At 44.8% G+C, this 17,870-nt stretch overlaps 1 protein-coding gene across 3 annotated transcripts in view; it reads left to right on the plus strand.

The window, feature by feature from the left end:
- Nucleotides 1-5,467: 5,467 nt before the first annotated feature.
- SLIT3 (slit guidance ligand 3) overlaps nt 5,468-17,870 on the plus strand; it is a 482,483-nt gene continuing 470,080 nt past the window's right edge. For 2 of the 3 annotated variants that reach the window (XM_030957783.1, XM_030957784.1), the window contains exon 1: nt 5,468-6,263. In XM_030957783.1, the coding sequence (XP_030813643.1) occupies nt 6,079-6,263 (185 nt within the window). In that variant the 5' untranslated portion in view covers nt 5,468-6,078. The remainder of the gene's footprint in view (nt 6,264-17,870) is intronic. The other variant, XM_030957781.1, reaches the window with a different exon arrangement.

A 17,870-nucleotide genomic window follows, 5' to 3' on the forward strand; every position in this document is an offset into this window, starting at 1 on the left:
CCCTTACCTCTCCCCAAGCAGCTGCTGTGATGGTTCTGTCTGGTTCTGCCCACCCTGCTCCCAGAACTCAGCTTTCCTAGCACAGGTTGCTGATATTTTAACCTGTTTGAAGGGTGTATAAAGCTTCTTTCCTTGGCTTGACTTTGTAATTTCTTTCAGAGATTACATTTAATATATTTCCGATTATATTTAATAGAATCTATTATATTAAACATATTAAATATAGTTATATTAAATATATTTTATAGCTATAATATACTATATATAAACACATATATAATATATATAAATACTAGATATAATATATTAAATATATTTACATATAACATAATATATTTCTATAAATATATATAACATATTAAATATATTAAAATTAATACATTTATATTAATATATTTAATATTATATATATATATATAAAAGTTATATTTCAGAGATTATATTTCCTCTATTCCAGAGGAAGCAGTAACCTTCAGTAGTGTCTTGGATCTGATGACTGCTTTCATTTTACAGTATTTTAAGAGCAGTACACGCTTATTTCAATAGGCACAATATTTAATAACGGAGGCACGGGTGCAAATATTGTTTGTTTAGCTTGGCTCGCCCTTACCAAAGGAAACAAATCGCTGTTTTCTCGGTTGACAAGGGGAAGGATGGCTCGGGGACAGCGCTGCGGCCGCGAGAGGGCACCGCGACCCCGAGGCAGCGGCGGCGGCGCGGCCCGGGCGGCACCGAGCACCGAACCCAGCCTGTCCCCGGCTCCTGGGAAATCCCAGCTCCAGCTCCTCGGCCTGGACAGCGCGCCCGAGCCTTTGCTTTATGTCCTTTTTAGGCAATCTGCTCGCAGACTTTATTTAACTCGCTGTTTGTCGCTGCTGCCCCGGCGCTTGCATCAGGGGATTTAAAATCAGGCGGGGTTTGAGACGCACGCATCAGCCTGGTCATGTGAGGAAGCACCAAGTGATGTGTCTGATGTGCTTGAGAGCTCCTCTTTGAGCTGTTCAGAGAGCCCTGTGACTTGTGATAAGATTCAAGGCTTGATTCCTTTGAAGTGATCAAAATTAGTCATTTCCTCACCACCGTCCTGGTTGCTGCTGCTGGTGGAAGCTCTGCTCTGCTGTGCAGGTAGTCCTGCAGCACTGATGCTCTTTTGCTCTTCAACCAGAGTGCCACATGCTTGGATTCCTTTCATGGGTCTTACTTTTTGCCCATAAACTTGGAGATTTCAGGACTTCATCCGGCTGTCCAGTTCCCATCAGGCCTCTAGACGACTGACTATTGTGCATGCTGAAAAATGAGCATTTGGGAGCCATCGGTGGTCCTGCACATGTGCAGGCCACATGCACAGCACCAGTGCAGCGAGCCCTGTGCTTCTCAGACAAGCCACACTTGCTGCATAGCGTGTGCCTGTGCACGACTGCCCAGGAAGTCCCCAACAAGGGACACGGTGACGTTATGCGTGACACACCATGTCATTTATCTTGAAATTAACTATAAACACTTGGGCTTGCGTGTTTCGTGAAGAATGTGTTGGAAGCTCAAAATTGTCCAGATTTCTATTTTGGTTTTCCTTTTTTTTTTTTTTTGCCCCCTTACCTCTCCCCAAGCAGCTGCTGTGATGGTTCTGTCTGGTTCTGCCCATCCTGCTCCAGAACTCAGCTTTCCTAGGCTGGTATGGAAGGTGCTATTCCAAGGCAATGTTGATGGTGGATTCTCAAGAGAAGGCAGCTACAGAAGTAGTTAGGTGGCAGCACTGCTTGAATGTAGATATACTCTGAACATCAGCTTAGTAAATGTCATCCCATGCTAAGGGGAAAAAAAAAGCTTTTTTTTCCTTACTTGAAAACACATATTTATGTATTATTCAGTTTTCAAAGATGTTCTAAGTAGTGAACTACTAATTTACTATGAGAAACTATATTTCTTTGTAGTATATTTCTTATTGCAGAAGCAGCAGGCAAGATTTAAATCCCCGCTGAGCAGACAGCACACCTTTGATAGTAATCTTGTTTGTAAGGGTTTTACATATATGGAAATGTTGATAGTGTCTAATACTTGAGGAAATAGTACAGATAAAAGCTGTCCAGCTTTAGATGGCTCCTAAAAATAACTTGCCTATATTGTGTATTTATATGAGGAAGAAACACTTTATTCAAATTATCCAATAATTTGTAGCTTTGTGCAGTTTTGTGTTACACTTGCTGTGCTGACCTCTGTCAGTGCCCTAGAAAGAGAATGAGGAGTGACTTGTTTGCCAGCTTGGGGCAATTGCTGTGAGCCAGGAGCCATGGGACGTGTGTGAAGGAAAACCAACAGAGTTAACACCCTGCTCCACTGTGGTGTGTCCTGAGATTATGTGGCCATCTCCCTTTAAGAGCTGTTTTAACTGGAATGCAGGAGAATGTGCCTCTCAGCTTTTATAAAAATTAAATATGTTTCAAGGATAGGCTCGGCTTTTGGCTCATCCATTTTCCTGCCATTTAATCAGGTTCACTTGTCTTTCAGGGAAATTTTATTGTGAGGGATTACCACTGAAGCATGGAATATGTCAGCTGCTTTGGATGACAGTGTTAAAGAGGCTTTAGGGTTATTGTTTTTTGCTATGATGTCTGCATTACCTCTAATCTTATTTACTGAGCATCCAACTGCTCCTGTACCCCCATCCTGAGGCGAGGGGTGTGCCTCTCCTTAGGGCTATCTTCAGGGCTGGGAAGATGATTGCTAGTGAACTAGAACAGGAAAAGAGCCTTTCCTTGGAATGATGGCCTGGCTGCCAAGGGAAGTCAGGCTCCAACAAAAGTATTTTCACTGTCAGAATGAGCTAAGGGCGTACACCGTCAGTCTGTGCAGAGGAGACTTCAGAGCTTTGCGAGCACTTTGTCTTCCTAAGCAGTGTAATTTCTGTCTTGCCTGGTCTGAACCAGCTGTTCCTTGTTCAAGAGCTGATCTCTTGTAGGCTCACACTTGACAGAGGGTGCTGGCCTCAGAATAGATAGTGCTGAGTGTTGGTGACATGCCTGGAGCTGGCTGTGCCTTGGCTCTGGAGAGGGAAAAGGAGAGGGACACGGCTCAGGCCCCCTGGTTATCTCTGCTGCTTTGGGCACTGTGAGGCTGGACAGGGCTCTGGGGCTGTGCCCCTTTCTTCTGCTCACGCTGCTGGTCAGAGTCATTCCCCTGTGCCTTTTGATCTGGGAAAGGAGAGGTTAATTTGGGAATCCAGGCAGGGTGATGCACGCCTTCCCAAGCTTTTGGTTTCTGTGGATTTGGGGTGGATGAGGGGATAGTGTTTTCTAATCTTTTCTGAAGCCGCAAAAAGCTCAAGGGGTGACAGCTGAGTCCCTCTGGGCATTTTCCAACCTTGTGTCACTTGCCACAGAGCCTCTGGGGCTGGATGCTTCTGCACAAGGGCCACTGCACTGAGCGTTGGGTTCTTGTGTGAGGGGTTCAATCTCAAGGCTTGACTAAGGTGGTTTCTGTAAACAAATACAATTTTTCATGCAAATAATTCACTTTTCTATGAGAAAAACAACTTTCTTGTTTTTTCAGACAAGGACCAGGAGAGTTGAAGGTCTTGGGGTCTTGTTTGTGTTCTTTGACAAATTTGCCTTCACCAAGAAACACTTGAGTGTCAAATGTTTGCTTGTTACAGAAGGCAGTAGACAAGTAGCTGCTTTGCGGGCTGTGAAGGGAAACAATTCACTGGTTTGAGCAAAAATAGCTATCCAGGAGGGCAGGAATGCCTCAGGTAATTCCAAACTTCAGTAATCAAAACATGAAGAAAACATTGCCAGAAATGAACGAGTTATTTAGGATCTGCTACTGCAAACTGGAAGGCCATATCCATAGCTCGTGGTGAACATCTTACAGTGGTTTTCCTACTAGTCCTTCACTTAAAGTACTTAAATTTTGTAGAAAAAAGATGAGACCACGTTTTGGGCACAACAGGAGAACTTGAGTCCTAATGTAATTTACCCATGTCAAATCTTTGGAGCTGTGAGGGTTTTGTGGTAATGCTGGCCATGATCCTTGTTGAAAACTTCCTTACCCACAGGATCAGAGCCTTGACTCCATAGCCATGGACCACAAGTTTGTGATGCAGATAAAGAACAGATTATCCGTGTTCCCAAGTAAGTTAGTCATAAACCTGTCTTTTGAACTATTTTTAAGTCTGTGAAATAAGAAGGAAGGTTTATTGAAACAGGCAGATGTTTATGATGTGCAGCCACCAGCTTTATTTTGGGTCAGTAGGTCACTGTGTGTATGGTGTACTACAGGGCAACCCTACCTGCTGAGGGGCCAAGGCTTACCTCAAAAAAATGCCTTGTGGCAGGATTTGCCCTTTTCCCAGCGCTCTAGGACTTTGGGGGTGTGCTGCCTTTTTTTTTGCCCTCTTTAGGTAAAACATCTGAGCCCTGAGTGGCACCAAATCAGAACAGGATGACCACGCGCGGGGACCCTGCTTTGGTCTTACTAAGCAATTTTTTCCAAGTTTCAGCTTTTGGGGCTGAACTTCAGCGCTCGAAGCCCAGCAGTGACCCCAGGGGAGTCCCGGGACGGGAGGCGCTCGGGCTGGGGCGGGACAGGGACGGTGCCGGTGTGCGGGGAGCCCAGCCCGGGTGTCACCGGAGCAGGACAGGGACGGTGCCGGTGTGCGGGGAGCCCAGCCCGGGTCTCACCGCGGGCAGGACGGTGCCGTGCGGGGGAGCACAGCCCGGGTGTCACCGGTCGGACAGACGGGCCGGTGTGCGTGGAGCCCAGCCCGGTGTCCCGCGGGACGGGTGTGCCCGGGGGCCAGCCCGGCCTCCGCGTGCCCTGGAGCGCGGCCATAGCACAGCCCGGGTGTCCCCGTGTCCCCGGCGGTGTGCGTGGAGCACAGCCCCGGTGTCCCCGGCAGTGTGCAGCGAGCACAGCCCCAGTGTCCCCGGTAGTGTGTAGGGAGCACAGCCCCGGTGTCCCGGTGTCCCCGGCAGTGTGTAGGGAGCACAGCCCCGGTGTCCCGGCAGTGTGCAGCGAGCACAGCCCCGGTGTCCCCGGCAGTGTGCAGCGAGCACAGCCCCGGTGTCCCGGTGTCCCCGGCCGAGCAGCCGCCGCCAGGGGGTACTCGGAGAGAGCGAACGCGGGCAACAAAAGGCGGCGCAGCCTCCCCGGCCGCAGGGGCAGCGCGGAGCCGCTGCGCGCCCGTTCCCGAGCTCTTGCCCGCACATTCCTTCCCGAAACCCGAACCGGGGCCGGGGGGGGCTCGCCCCCGCTCCGGGAGCCGCGTCCCCCGCCGCGGCGCCGGGCGGGGAAGGGAAGAAGGGGCTGTGAGGCGCCGCCGAGTGCCCTCCGCGCTGTCCCCGGCCGGCCCCGCTCCGCGCTGTCCCTGTCCCTTTGCCGGTCCTGTCCCGGTCCCCGCGGGTCCCGAACTCTCGGCCGGCGGGCCCGGGCCGGGCGGGCGGTGACGTCAGGCGCGGCGGCCAATGGCGCGGCGGGGGGCGCGCGCCCCGCTCCATCCCCGCTCCGCGCTCGGCAGCGGCGGCAGCGCTGCTCCGGCACGGCTCGGCTCGGCACAGCTACAGCACAGCCCGGCACGGCTCGGCACAGCCCCGCACGGCCCCGACACAGCCCGCGGCGGGGGCGGGCCCGCGGCGGAGGGGTCGCTGCGAAGCCCCGGCCGTCCCTCCGCGGGTTACCTGCCCGGCCCAGGTGGGGCGGTGCAGAGCGGAGGAGGCTGTTTTGGAGGTTGCCGCCGCTCCTGATGGATGTTTTGTGTGTGTTTGCCTCCTCTCCCGGGTTCTCTTTCATCTGAGGACGCATCTGGCTCGAGCTCTGTTAAACTATCTGCCTTCTGGTACCGTTCGTAGATAACAGAAAGAAACCTGAGCCCGAAAGGCAATTCCCCACCTTCTTCCACCTAACGTGACCTTCTCGGGCGCCTTTGAAGCTTTGCTGGTGCTCCGGCGATGATGGCAGTGGTGGGTTCCCTTGGGCTGTACTAAGAGCCTCTTGTTTTCTTTTCCCTTTTTTCTTAGAGGCATTTCATCTTTAAGGGCCGGCTGCTCTCGCTCACTTTTATACCCACCGAAGCCATCGAGAACCATGTTGTCTGGTGGGAGAAGTGCGTTTCTGTGCCTTGGAACGATCCTGAGCTTTTGGAGCTCCGTGAGTTGGATGCCTGTTGGAGGATGCCCGCATAAGTGTACGTGTATTGCTTCCAACGTGGATTGTCATGGACTGGGACTCAAAACTGTGCCGAGGGATATTCCCAGGAATGCGGAGAGACTGTAAGTAAAAACCGTTAAGGGCTTCTCGAGCACTTGTAGCAACACCTGGGACGAGTTTCCCAACACCTGCCTATCAGTGCAGAGCGCTCGGTAACAGGAGTTTCAGCAATCCAACACGGATTAATGTTTTCAGGAGGGAAGGGGAGGAGCTTTTCGGGGCTCGCAGCGCTCCTGCCGCTGTGCCTTTGTACAAACGATCGGGTTCAGAGTTTCTCGGGAACTTTTCAGCTGCCGCCTGATCGGGTTTTGCAGTGACTTGCTTGAAATGGAGTTCGGAGCTGTAGCTGGAGTGCTCCCGGCTGTAATCGCTGTCAGTGCAAACACCAATTTTATATGCAATTAGAAACCTGGATGTTTTCACCTGGCGGCTGGTAGCAGTTTCTCCTTACTTTCTCAGCATGGTGATTTCATCACCATGGAAAACCGGCTGCTTCCATAAACTAATTCAAACGGAGAAGTCACATTAAACAGCCTCTAATTTCTGTTTTAAACTGCTGCGGGGAAGCTGGGTATTCAATTTTTAATCTGCCTCAGGGTTTATGATAGCAACGTAACGCTATGGGGAGCACGGAGAATAATGAATGTGTTCGTAGCAAATCCCCGGTATTGAAAGTTCTCGGGAGTTTTTTAGCTGACTGTTTTTCTACTCGCTCAGTGAGTTCCTAGGGAGAAAGCTGAAAGCAAAGTTGAGTTTTCTGATAGAGTTCTGGCACTCGCTCGGTGCAGGGGACGGCGTCTCTGACGTGCCTTAATGCATAGCAGATGGCACAGCTCAGAGAGTGCCCGGTGCGAGATAGGGACACGGCCGGGGGGGAAATGTTAGAGGGACACGTTCGTTGCAGGGGGGATGTTAAAGAGGTACGTCCAGGGAGGGGTGTTAAAAGGACACGGCCAGCGGTGATGTTAGAGGGGCATGTTCAGAGAGGGGTGTCAGAGGGACAAGTCCAGGGAGGGGGGTTAAAGGGACATGTCTAGGGACGGTTGTTAAACGGACACGTTCATTCCAGAGGGGCATGTTAAAGGGATGTGTCCGGGGGGGATGTTAGACGGACACGTTCATTAATGCTAGAGGGACGTGTCCAGGGAGGGAATGTTAGAGGGACGCGTCCAGGGAGCGGTGTTAAAGGCACATGTCTATGGGGGGGAATGTTAAAGGGACATGTCCATGGGGGAGAATGTCAGAGGGACAGGTCCAGGGAGGGGTGTTAGAGGGACACGTCCCGGGGCGAATGTTAAAGGGACACACACGTTCGTTCCAGGGCGGAATGTTAAAGGGACACATCCAGGGGGGAATGTTAAAGGGCCATGTCCATGGGGAATGTTAAAGGGACACATCCAGGGAGGGATGTTAGAGGGCCATGTCCATGGGGAATGTTATAGGGACACATCCAGGGAGGGATGTTAGAGGACCATGTCCATGGGGAATGTTATAGGGACACATCCAGGGAGGGATGTTAGAGGACCATGTCCATGGGGAATGTTATAGGGACACATCCAGGGAGGGATGTTAGAGGACCATGTCCATGGGGAATGTTAAAGGGACACATCCAGGGAGGGATGTTAAAGGACCAGGTCCCGGGCGATGTTAATCAGAGCCCCGGCCGGGCTCCGCTCCGGGGTGACCCCAGGAGAGCGCGCTGGGCTGTGCCTCCTGTGGGTTAGCCCTGACTTAGAATGTTTTTGAACTTGTAAGCAAATGCTGTAGATTGTATGGTCTGACTTCCTGTTTTATTTCCTTCTGGGTCATAGACTTGGGGAAACTTCAAATTCTCAGGCAGTTTTTCCTCCGAGGAAGAAAGCTGGATGAGGTTACTAAGCAAACAAAGTTAGTGTGCAAAGAGCACTCCTAAAGGCTAAGTTCTGTCCCAGAATGAAATTTTATAGAATGCTTGGCTGTTTCTAAATGCATTTTATAGTGGTGAGAGCTCTTAAATGATAGCAATATGCAGCTTTCTTACTACACTATTCTACAACCTTTAATGTTTTGTGGCCATATCAGTCCTCCTTTTAACCTCAGCTGTGTGAGCAATAGCTTTCAGATGTCAGTGCTAGAGAAACCTTAACTTCTGTGCCTGAAACTGTGTCCTCTAAAATTGGTGGGTAGCAAGCTGGCATTTCAGAGCCAAAAAACCCCCGAATCTGGAACAACAAACCCCACAACAAGCCAGTACCAGGGGAGCATGCCAAGAATGTGTGATAACATGGGTGGTTTGTGTGCTTCACTGGTGAGGCGTGTGAATGGCTTAAAGAGTTAAAGGCTAGAATTAAACTTTTAAATTGCAGGTTAAAGTGATTCACAAGCACAAGGTTAGTTGGCCACCCGAGAACCATTTCATAAATGGTAATTTGTTGTAGCTGGAGTTTCAGGGGGGCTGAATTCATGTTGTTACTGGGTTTCATTTGTGAGAACGAACATCACAGAGATGTGAACTTTCCTTGCCTGCTGCAGGAAGCTGAGCCAGAAGAAGAAGGCTCTTGGCCTTGGCAGGCTAAGTGTTAAAAAGAGTGAAGGAGAACACAATCATTGTCTTGGTCTTGTTCTTTTTGGTGTTATTTACAGATTTAAATTTTAGATTAATGGCTGCGAAAAGAACAATAGTAGCGATTTCACAATATTCAGTTTGAACATTTAACCTCAGAGATACCACCACTGATAAATATGAAATGTAGCTGTGTTGGTTGGTTTGTTTGGGGTTTTTTTTACATATATAAATAGTGTATTGTTGGATCATTCAGTGGCTGAAACCTTGTGGAAATAGGATACAGAAGGTCATGTGGTAACACTTTAATCTCTATTTTAAATACTGTTTTCAGTTTTCATTTCTGTCAGTCCATTGTGAGCCTTTCACTGTTTTTGCAGTGTTCACCAACATCTTCATTACAACTGTTTTAAAGCTTGTATCAGTTTCTTCAAATCTAGATTCCTACTAATTGCAGCAACTTTGTTTTTCTGATGTAAGCAGTGGAGAGAAAGACTCTGAGTGTAAGTTCTGCTCATAAATGAAACATCAGCCAGCCACAGGATATATCAGAATATCTCATTCTGCCCTGTGGTCCACAGCAACCTGTAACTATTTATGACATAACAGTGGGTTGATGTGTGATCTTCTTAGTAGTATGTTTAGCATGTAAATAAGACCAAATTGATTGTATCTGAAATCACAAAAATATTTTTAATCTCAGAGAAACGTTTGTGTTGGGAAAATAATTTTAACAAGTTTCTTGATGGCCACACACGGAGTGCCTTTTTAAACTGTTATGCTCTGGAAAGGCATTTATTTCTCTCTGCATTCTCCTGAGCTAAAAATTCCACATACCTGTTCAAGTCGGAAACTTTTTGCTTTAATTAGTAAAAGATCTAATGGCACCACTTAAAATATTTTGCCACCAAGCTTTTAGAGTTATGTTTGGACAAATGTTACAGATTGTTTGGGCTAATGGAGCCAAGTTAAATATTATTCAAATTTGTGTTAATATGAAACCCAGGAAAACTGAAAATATGACATTAAGGAAACAATGGGAAATATCTTTAGGGGGAAAAGAATTTCTTATTGAGAAGTTCTATTAAATGAACTATCTTTGATTACTGATTTTTCCTGAGAAATGAGATGCATGCTTGATTTCTTTTTTTTTCCCTGAGCACTTTGAAGGTCTGTAGGTTTGTACCTGTGATTTCTACCTTGAAGGAAATGCACAGATTAACAGTGATCTCAGAAACAGAGTTATAAAACAATCCCATACTTCTATTTTTAGTTTTTACACAGGCTGATCTCTAATAGTAACTTTGCAAATATAGCAAGTAGTGTTAGGTTTGTGCTGCAGTTTTTACCTTGTGATTACATTCTATGATAGTCTTCTAATTGTGTGGTTGAGATGGAAGCTTTGGCTCACCTCTCATGAAGAGCTAAAAGGAGGTGAAAACTGTCCTGCTGCACAGTGAAATTACTCACTATGGAGAAAATAAGTGCTGAAGCAAATCCTTGTCACTTCCAGGAGCAACTTCCAATTATGCTCATTCTGGAGAAGGAATGCTCAGGATAGACATCATATTCCACATTTGCAATATTTCCTCATATTGCAGAGTGTGGTGCTCCACAGGGGTCCTTGAGCAGGATGGCAGAGCTGCCCTTGTGGTTGTTGTTAGTATTTACTGATCCCTCCCACACTTGTGAGCAGCTTAGCACCTCACCAAAAATAGAACTTGATTGATTTTTTTGTGTTTTGGAGGAAAAACTGGTAATTTATTAGACAACTTCTAGAGTGGACACAGTGATTCTTATCTTTTAGCTGGGCAACTGATAAGACATTTGACCTAATAAAGAAAGAAAATTTAAGGATATGTAAACACATCCATGAGAATCCCAAATATTTTACCTTTCTGAAATGTTCCTTAGGATTGCTCCATCAACTCCCATAATCAGAGTTTTCTTAGCTGTGCTTTAGTTCTCAGATGTGATTATTTATATCATTTCCTTCAGTGGAATGCTTTCTATATATGTAGAATATCATACATGTGGCTCTTTATAACACTCAGTAATGCTGATAGCCAGGTTTAGTTTGAGATGATGCATAAATGCAGTGAGCAGATCAAAGGCTAACAGCTGAGTTGAATTTTTCAGCTCTGAAAGGAACCAGGGATACTGGGGAAGTGCTCAGAAGTCTTCTGGGTCAGTGTCTGCCTCCTGTTTGAATGTGAAGCATGAGCCTTTGTGAATTTCCTCCCATTCAAGCCTGGTTATCTCCCTGGCTGTTAGCAGCCCATTACATATGTATAAAAGCTTATTTGGGGAATTTAACCACGTTTGAGTTCTTGATGAGTTTGTTTGGTGGCTTAGGCTCTTGTTTAATTGATAGCTCTCCTGTGTTAGTCATTGCTTTGTTTTGCCTTTCATTTGAAGGATTCTTTACCTTGCTAAATTGATAAAGCTTGCAGGACTAATCTGTTCTGTGCTTTGGCTGAGCAGCTAAATTGAGTGTGTCCACATTTAGGTGCAATTTAGAAGCTTAGTCATCTGCTTACTCCTGAGTTTTCATGTGGTCTGGGGTTTCTGTTACACAAATATATTATTATGGTGGTTTTGGCCTAGGTGCATGGAGCTGCTGAAGTTGCACTGGCTTGTAATAAGTCTTCAACTTCCTCAATTCTGTCTCCAAATTAAATCTAAGCTCCTGTCTTGAATGCTTCCATATTCCTGCACAAGGAGATGTTAAACACATGCAAATATAATTATGTGACTCTTACACTGACATTCTGCTTTTCTAGAGTTCTTCCCACTGGGGATTACCACTCATTTGTTTGTAGTAATTGTCTCCAAAACCTTGCATGGAGCATTTCTCAGATATTTTTTTCCCTAGGTCATGTGTCAGTAAGTGGATGTACATGGCTTTAGCTTGGAAAACTTGCTCTTGGAAGGACTGATCCTGGGAAAACCCCACTGAATTCTCTGATTTTATGGGGACAAATCCCTTTCCTAGTGTAACTCTGACTAGCAGTGCTCGAGTGGATGTTGGCACAAGCCTGGGTAGCATCAGTCTGCTGCTATTGAATTTGTGACATGGTTTTGAAGTGATGGGAGCAGGAAGGAGGATGGAATTAGCTGTTGTAAATTGGTAGCTGCAGAAGCAGGTAGTGGCCATTGTCATGTTGCCTGTATTTATTTGCACAAATTTGGATTAGATTTTGAGATGAAAGAGACCAGGCTACTTCCTGCAGGACTTTTTAATGAGCTTCTCTGAGACTATTTACTCCTATTCATATTCTTACTTTTGCAGCTGAGTATTGATTCATGCAAAGGAATTAGGCCAAAGAAAAATTGCCCCTCTGAAGAGCAGCTGTTGTCTTTTAGAAAGTCCTGAAATACAAATGATGAGTATTGTTTTTATATCCCTGGAATTTGTGCACTGTATGGGTTTGGAGAAGCATGTAGCCAAAAATACAGGTGCAGCTTACCTGTAGGGATGTGAGGACAATAAAAAAAGTAAATCCTGATACTCTTTTATTGGCACTGTAGTTGTATAAAACTCCTTGTGTTTTACACTGTCTTTTGACCTTTATAGTGAGAACCACCTGTCTATCTTTTGCCATGTCACTGCCAGGGTACAAACATCTCCAGTCATGTTTAAAACAAAAGTAGCTTGTCCTGCATGGACATTGATTGTATTTGTTGTATATTTGTTGTCTGTGTTTTCAAGAGTATTTAGGCTATTCCTCAACCTCCACAGAGCAGAGAAAAATGATTGTCTCACAGAAATCTCACAAGATGTTTGGGCATAATGATAATAAGGGAGAAGGACTTGGCTCTAGTGAGGATATTCAGTGAGTCATTTCAGTGATTGCATGTGAAGAAGTGAGTTTGTGGAATCAGGATGTGTTCCCTCCCAGGAGCTAACAGCCCAAATGATTTGAAGCTTCATTTTCCCAAACCCCTTGATAAAGTTTGTGTTGCTGGATTTCCCACAGTGTGGAGCACCTGTAGGAATCCACATCTTGAGGTCCCACTGCTCTCTGAAGGGGCTTCTCTTTTCCTGTTGGGCTTGTTTTCCATCCTGCAGGACAAAACAGGCAGGAGGAGGAGGCACAGCGAGTTTCTAACTTCAGGTGAGGAAGGAAGATAAGGTTGGGGAGCAAAGCCAAACTTTGAACCTCAAAGGGCAAAGCTTTTCCAAGAAGAATGACGTTGGCAACACGATGGAGAAGGGCTGACTGCAAGGGACGTGGGGCAGAGGTTCCTTCAGGGCACTGTCAGTCTGTCCATCGTCTTACAGGGGTGTAGGTGGAGCAGTGGTGTACAGAAAATGCTATCATAGTTTTATATATGGTTTTACAATAGTTTTATTCCCTGTTTTCTTGTGAGGTCTGAGGGACAGGCTGGTGGAAATGTGCCTCCTGTCCTTGTTCCTTTCTGCTCTGGGGTCACAGGAAGCTTCCAGAAGTTCTCATTGATTCTTTATTCTCATTGCTTTAGCATGACACAATATGGATTTTGATCTAGCATTGCTCTGGTGGCTCCCATCCCTCTTATGTTCACCAACAATTTGCCAATATCAAAGCAATATCAATTCCACTTTTTTGTTTGTTGTGTAAGTCATATTTAGGATAAGAAAAGGCTGGGTTCCAGTCATGTTTGGGTTGCAATATGGCCCAGGCTCTGTTTTCAGTATTTTTCAAGTCTTTTCTCCAGAGATCTGTAATGCTTTATTTCCAAGTCTGTTTTCAGTGTTTTCTAGTCAGACATAACATCATTTAAGATCTTGAATGGATCTTGTCAATAGCAAGAACTGCTTCTTCCCCATTAGCAAATGGCCTTGTAAGCACCTGACAGTTTGTCTAATGGTATTAAACACATCAAAGATAGGGCAGCAGGTCTGTGCTCTGTACTCAGTAAATTTGAGATTGAGTTGAAGGCCATCTCCACAGAAAAGAGAATTTAAGAGGCTGATTCTTACCTCTGCCAGTTATTTTCAGCTTTTTTTTTCCCCCTGCAACTGAATCTGGTCTGTCAGTTGTCTCTGTCAGAATAAATTTTTGTATTTTGCTTTTACACCATCTGTTTGATGGCTGCAATATATGATTTTGATCTTATGATTGATAGATTTCTGGAGCTTTTAATTAGATTTTTACCTTTCTATTTGTGATCTACTTCTTTTTCTAAGACCCTAATTTTGTTTCTCAGGTAGAAATGAGACTGTAGCCATTGCTTCAAATCTCCTTTGCTGTCACTGCTGGAGGGAGCATTTACAGTGTGGTTAAAATGAGGTAGAAAACTCAGTTTTAAAGCTGGTCTTGTCTTGGATTTCCATTGATCAGCCTTCAAATCTATCTGAAATTTGCTTCTAAGTTGATTATAGAATTGATGTTCCCATCAGTTCACGTTTACCTGTTTTCCTCAACAGTTGCAGAAATGATTCTTAACTTCCTGTCAAAGGGACTCCTCAGGAGAGTCCTGTGGGATGCTGTGCCTGCCTTTATTCTTATTTCAGCTGCCTGCAGAGGGATCAGCCTGGTGGAATTAGCACCAGGGTACTGACAGAGCTCTCAGACACCTGTAAATGCTGTTGGAATGGAGCAGCACTGAGGATTTTGGGACACATTGTCCCTGGTGGTGCCCCACTGCCTGCCCTGGTCAGTGTGGTTTGGGGCAGCAATGCTGGATTTGGGAATTAATTGTAATTAATGTTATATTTAGGAATTAATTGGAACTAATGTTTTATTTGGGAATTAATGGGTTGTATTTAGGAATTAATTACCTCTCTTGTGTGGTGTGGGGACATTGTGCTGTGTCTGCATCCCTGCAGCCAGCCACAGCACAGGACACAGGAGCTGCCTGCAGTTTCTCAGGATGTTTTCTCTGCCCCTTTGCTTCTGCAGAGACACAGATTGGTGGTTCTGTTTCAGCCAGGGCTCCTTGGCAGGGGAGGACAGGCTGCTCTGGGCGTCAATGATTTGGAGATCAGTAACCCATTTTTAACAGCCTGTCAACATGCCTGTAGAAAATGTGGGGAGGATGGTGCTGAACTCCATTTCTGATCGATTTATTCTTTTCTTCCTTCCATTCTGATGCTGCTTCTTGAGAGGAACAGTCCTTGTTAAAAAAAGCCCAAACAACAACACACAAAAAAACCCCAACAAAAAACCCCCCAAAAACCCAAACCAAAACAAACAAAAGAACCCCAAAACAAAACAAAAAAAACTGAAAAAAACCCCAAACCCCCAAAAAATATATATTAAAAAAATCCCCAAACTAAAAAAAAAACTCCAAAGCCAACAGTTTGTTTTACAAAACTTAAAATTTACTGTAATTTTAATTTTATCAGATAAAAATCCAGAGTGCAAGTTAGGCTGTGTTGGATTGAGGACAGTGCCTGCTGTACTCACCAGTTCTGTTTCTTCCTTTTGCTCTTTTCTCTTTGCAGAAAATCCCTTGGGAAATCTTTGTTTGCACAGTGCTCAATGTGAAGGGATCTTGAGCTGTTGTAAGGGTGCTCCTAGGCACGATAACAGAAACGGTAATAAATTTCATATTAGAGCAGCTGAGGTTCTGATCTCCAAAATCACAGCACAATCAAAAATGCAGCTTTTAATTTGTGTCTCCAAACTTTATTTCAAGAGCTGGACTCTGTCAAGGTTGGCTATTTCACTGTAGGGACAGAGGTACAGAACAGAGGGGAGGAGTGTGGAAATCAACTTGCTTTTGAAATGTGTCAAAAGATAAGTATTTTACTATTAGGAAGATAACATTTTGATAGCAGAAGCAAGGTGTATGCAAATATTTAGGGGACTATTCCTGAATCCTTGGGCTTTTTTTTTTCTCTTGGTCTTTTTTCCTTTTCTCCTGTGGCAGGTAAGAATGTGATAATTAATTAACTGGTGCAGAATACAAGTGTTAATAGACTGTGAGCCATTTCTGGTGTACCTAATAAATAATCCAGAAAGTTCCAAAGGATGCTGTGAGTTGTGAGCCTTCCTCACTTTGTCAGCTCAGAGTAAAACCAAACACTTTAAGGCAGTTTAGCAAAACTGTCCTATTGAATTGTCATCTCTGACATTTTCTCTGGGTGTGCACTGGGCAATATTGAGCACTTCTTCAAATATTTTAGCAGCTTTTTAAGTTGAAGTGATACTTGGTTGTCTGTCTGCCTAAGAGGGCTTTGGGTGTTAGCATTCAATGCAGTGCCATGTGTTACAAGATGCCAGACTAATGAAAAAATGTGACTTTACTTGGAAAATAATTCCAAGTCGAATAATTTGTCCCAAAATAGAAAATATTCCAATTCCTAACTTCAGTTTTTCTTTAAAGATTACAAAAGGCTTATCCAATGATGGAAGACTCTTCCTTTGAATGTTATATTGTGTTCTTGGGATGTGCTGTCTTATCCAAGGTGAAAGAACAAAGAAATCCTGCATTGTTACCCATTCCCTATGTAAGAATATAATTTTATTTTACATTAATGATTTTTTCTGCTCTCCCAATAAGGAAACAGCAGTTTGCCCATTCTCTCTGGTTTAGGACAGAGTGTGTAGCATAAAAAGTTCACGTAGCAGATGTGACCAGAGGACATCCAGCCCATTAAAGTAATCCTGCAAATGTATGTTCTGTTTGTCCACAGCTATGGAGACAGCAATGTTTAATTAAAGCAGTTGTGTTGTTTAAATACGACTCTGAGAAATTCCAGCAAGGAGAAGATGAGTCCAGTTTGTGTCTTGTGCCTTCCTGTTTGTCCTGGAGCACGTTTTGCCTGGACTTTAGTGGGAACTTAATTTATGGATTTTCTCCAGTTTTGTCTGTGTGATGGTTTTGTTTAGACTGGGGAGGCATTATATTAGGAAGGTTTTTTTTGAAATGCTGATTTTGGCAAAAACCTTGGATGAAACACCTTTCTCTGGGGAGGGCAGCAGTGGTTGCAGCATCACTGAGCAATGTGGGAGCCTCTGGGTCACAAACTCGTGTGAAATTGTTGTAGAGTGGTGAGAAGAGGCCCTGGCAGCCTCATGCTCTTGAAGTGGTAGAGCTGGTTGGAGGTGGGGTTTGGAGAACACAGCTGGGCACAAGAGAGCTCACTGTGAGGCAATGGTGCATTGCTGAAATGCCTAGGTAAATGCAGCACGGAGGTGTGCTGGAGACCAGAAAAAAAGAGGTGGAAAAAAAAAAAATGATGGAAGGGAAATTCTTGAGCAAAGAGAGCTTGTTTTCCAGAAGTGGAAATAGATACTGAGAAATAAGGCCCTGAGGGAAAGGCTGGCTCTTCAGAGAGATGAAAACACACATCTGGATATAAATTTCTCAGATAAGAATGTGAAAGTGTAGGAAACAGCCCAATGATCCTTTGGAGCTTTGAGTTTTAATAGACAACATGTGAAAAGGCAGCAGAAGATAAGGAGCAATCAGAAGGGTTTTATGGATTTTTGGGGGTTTGTTTGGCATCGGGTTTGGTTTTATGTTCATTTTTTCCCCTCTGGAAAGTTTTTTAGCTAATTGCTTATGAAGTTTTTTAGAAGATGAAAATGAATTGTTCCCAGTTAATCCCAGTTAATGTTAACTTCATTTTATAGAATAGATAATTTCCAAGCTGGTTCTTCCATAGCCCTCATGTATGCAGCAGGGTCACTACAAAGTGGTTTTATAAGCACAAGGAGTTTCAGTCACTTGAAACATCAGATTTCTGTGCAAAGGCTTTAGGAAAACTTGAGTTTTGTGTTCATTTAGCAAACACTGTGAAATCAATTCAGCTTTACTGCAGCAAGTAAAAAACCAAAAGCGGGATGAGGATGGGGGACAAGGAAGGTGGGAATCCACTCAAGAGTGAAGAAAATTGCTTGTAAATTGGTTGCAACATCTGGTTGCTAACATCAAGTCAATACAACCCTTCCTTCAAAATTCATTTTACGTATTAAAACTGTCCTACACATTTTATTGCAACATTTTGGCTTCCTCTGCTCCTCAGTGGCCTCTGCAGACATGTTACACTCAGTGTGCTGGTGCTAGGAGTGAATAGAGTTGGTGAAACTGGATGCTTTTTACATTAAAAAACCCAAAGCCCTGAACAGCAACAAAGAGAAAAACCCCAAACATAAACAGAGATCTCTCTTACCTTTCCAGGAAAAGATCT

This window comes from Camarhynchus parvulus, chromosome 13 (genome assembly GCF_901933205.1).
Source record: "Camarhynchus parvulus chromosome 13, STF_HiC, whole genome shotgun sequence".
Taxonomy (NCBI): Eukaryota; Metazoa; Chordata; class Aves; order Passeriformes; family Thraupidae; genus Camarhynchus; species Camarhynchus parvulus.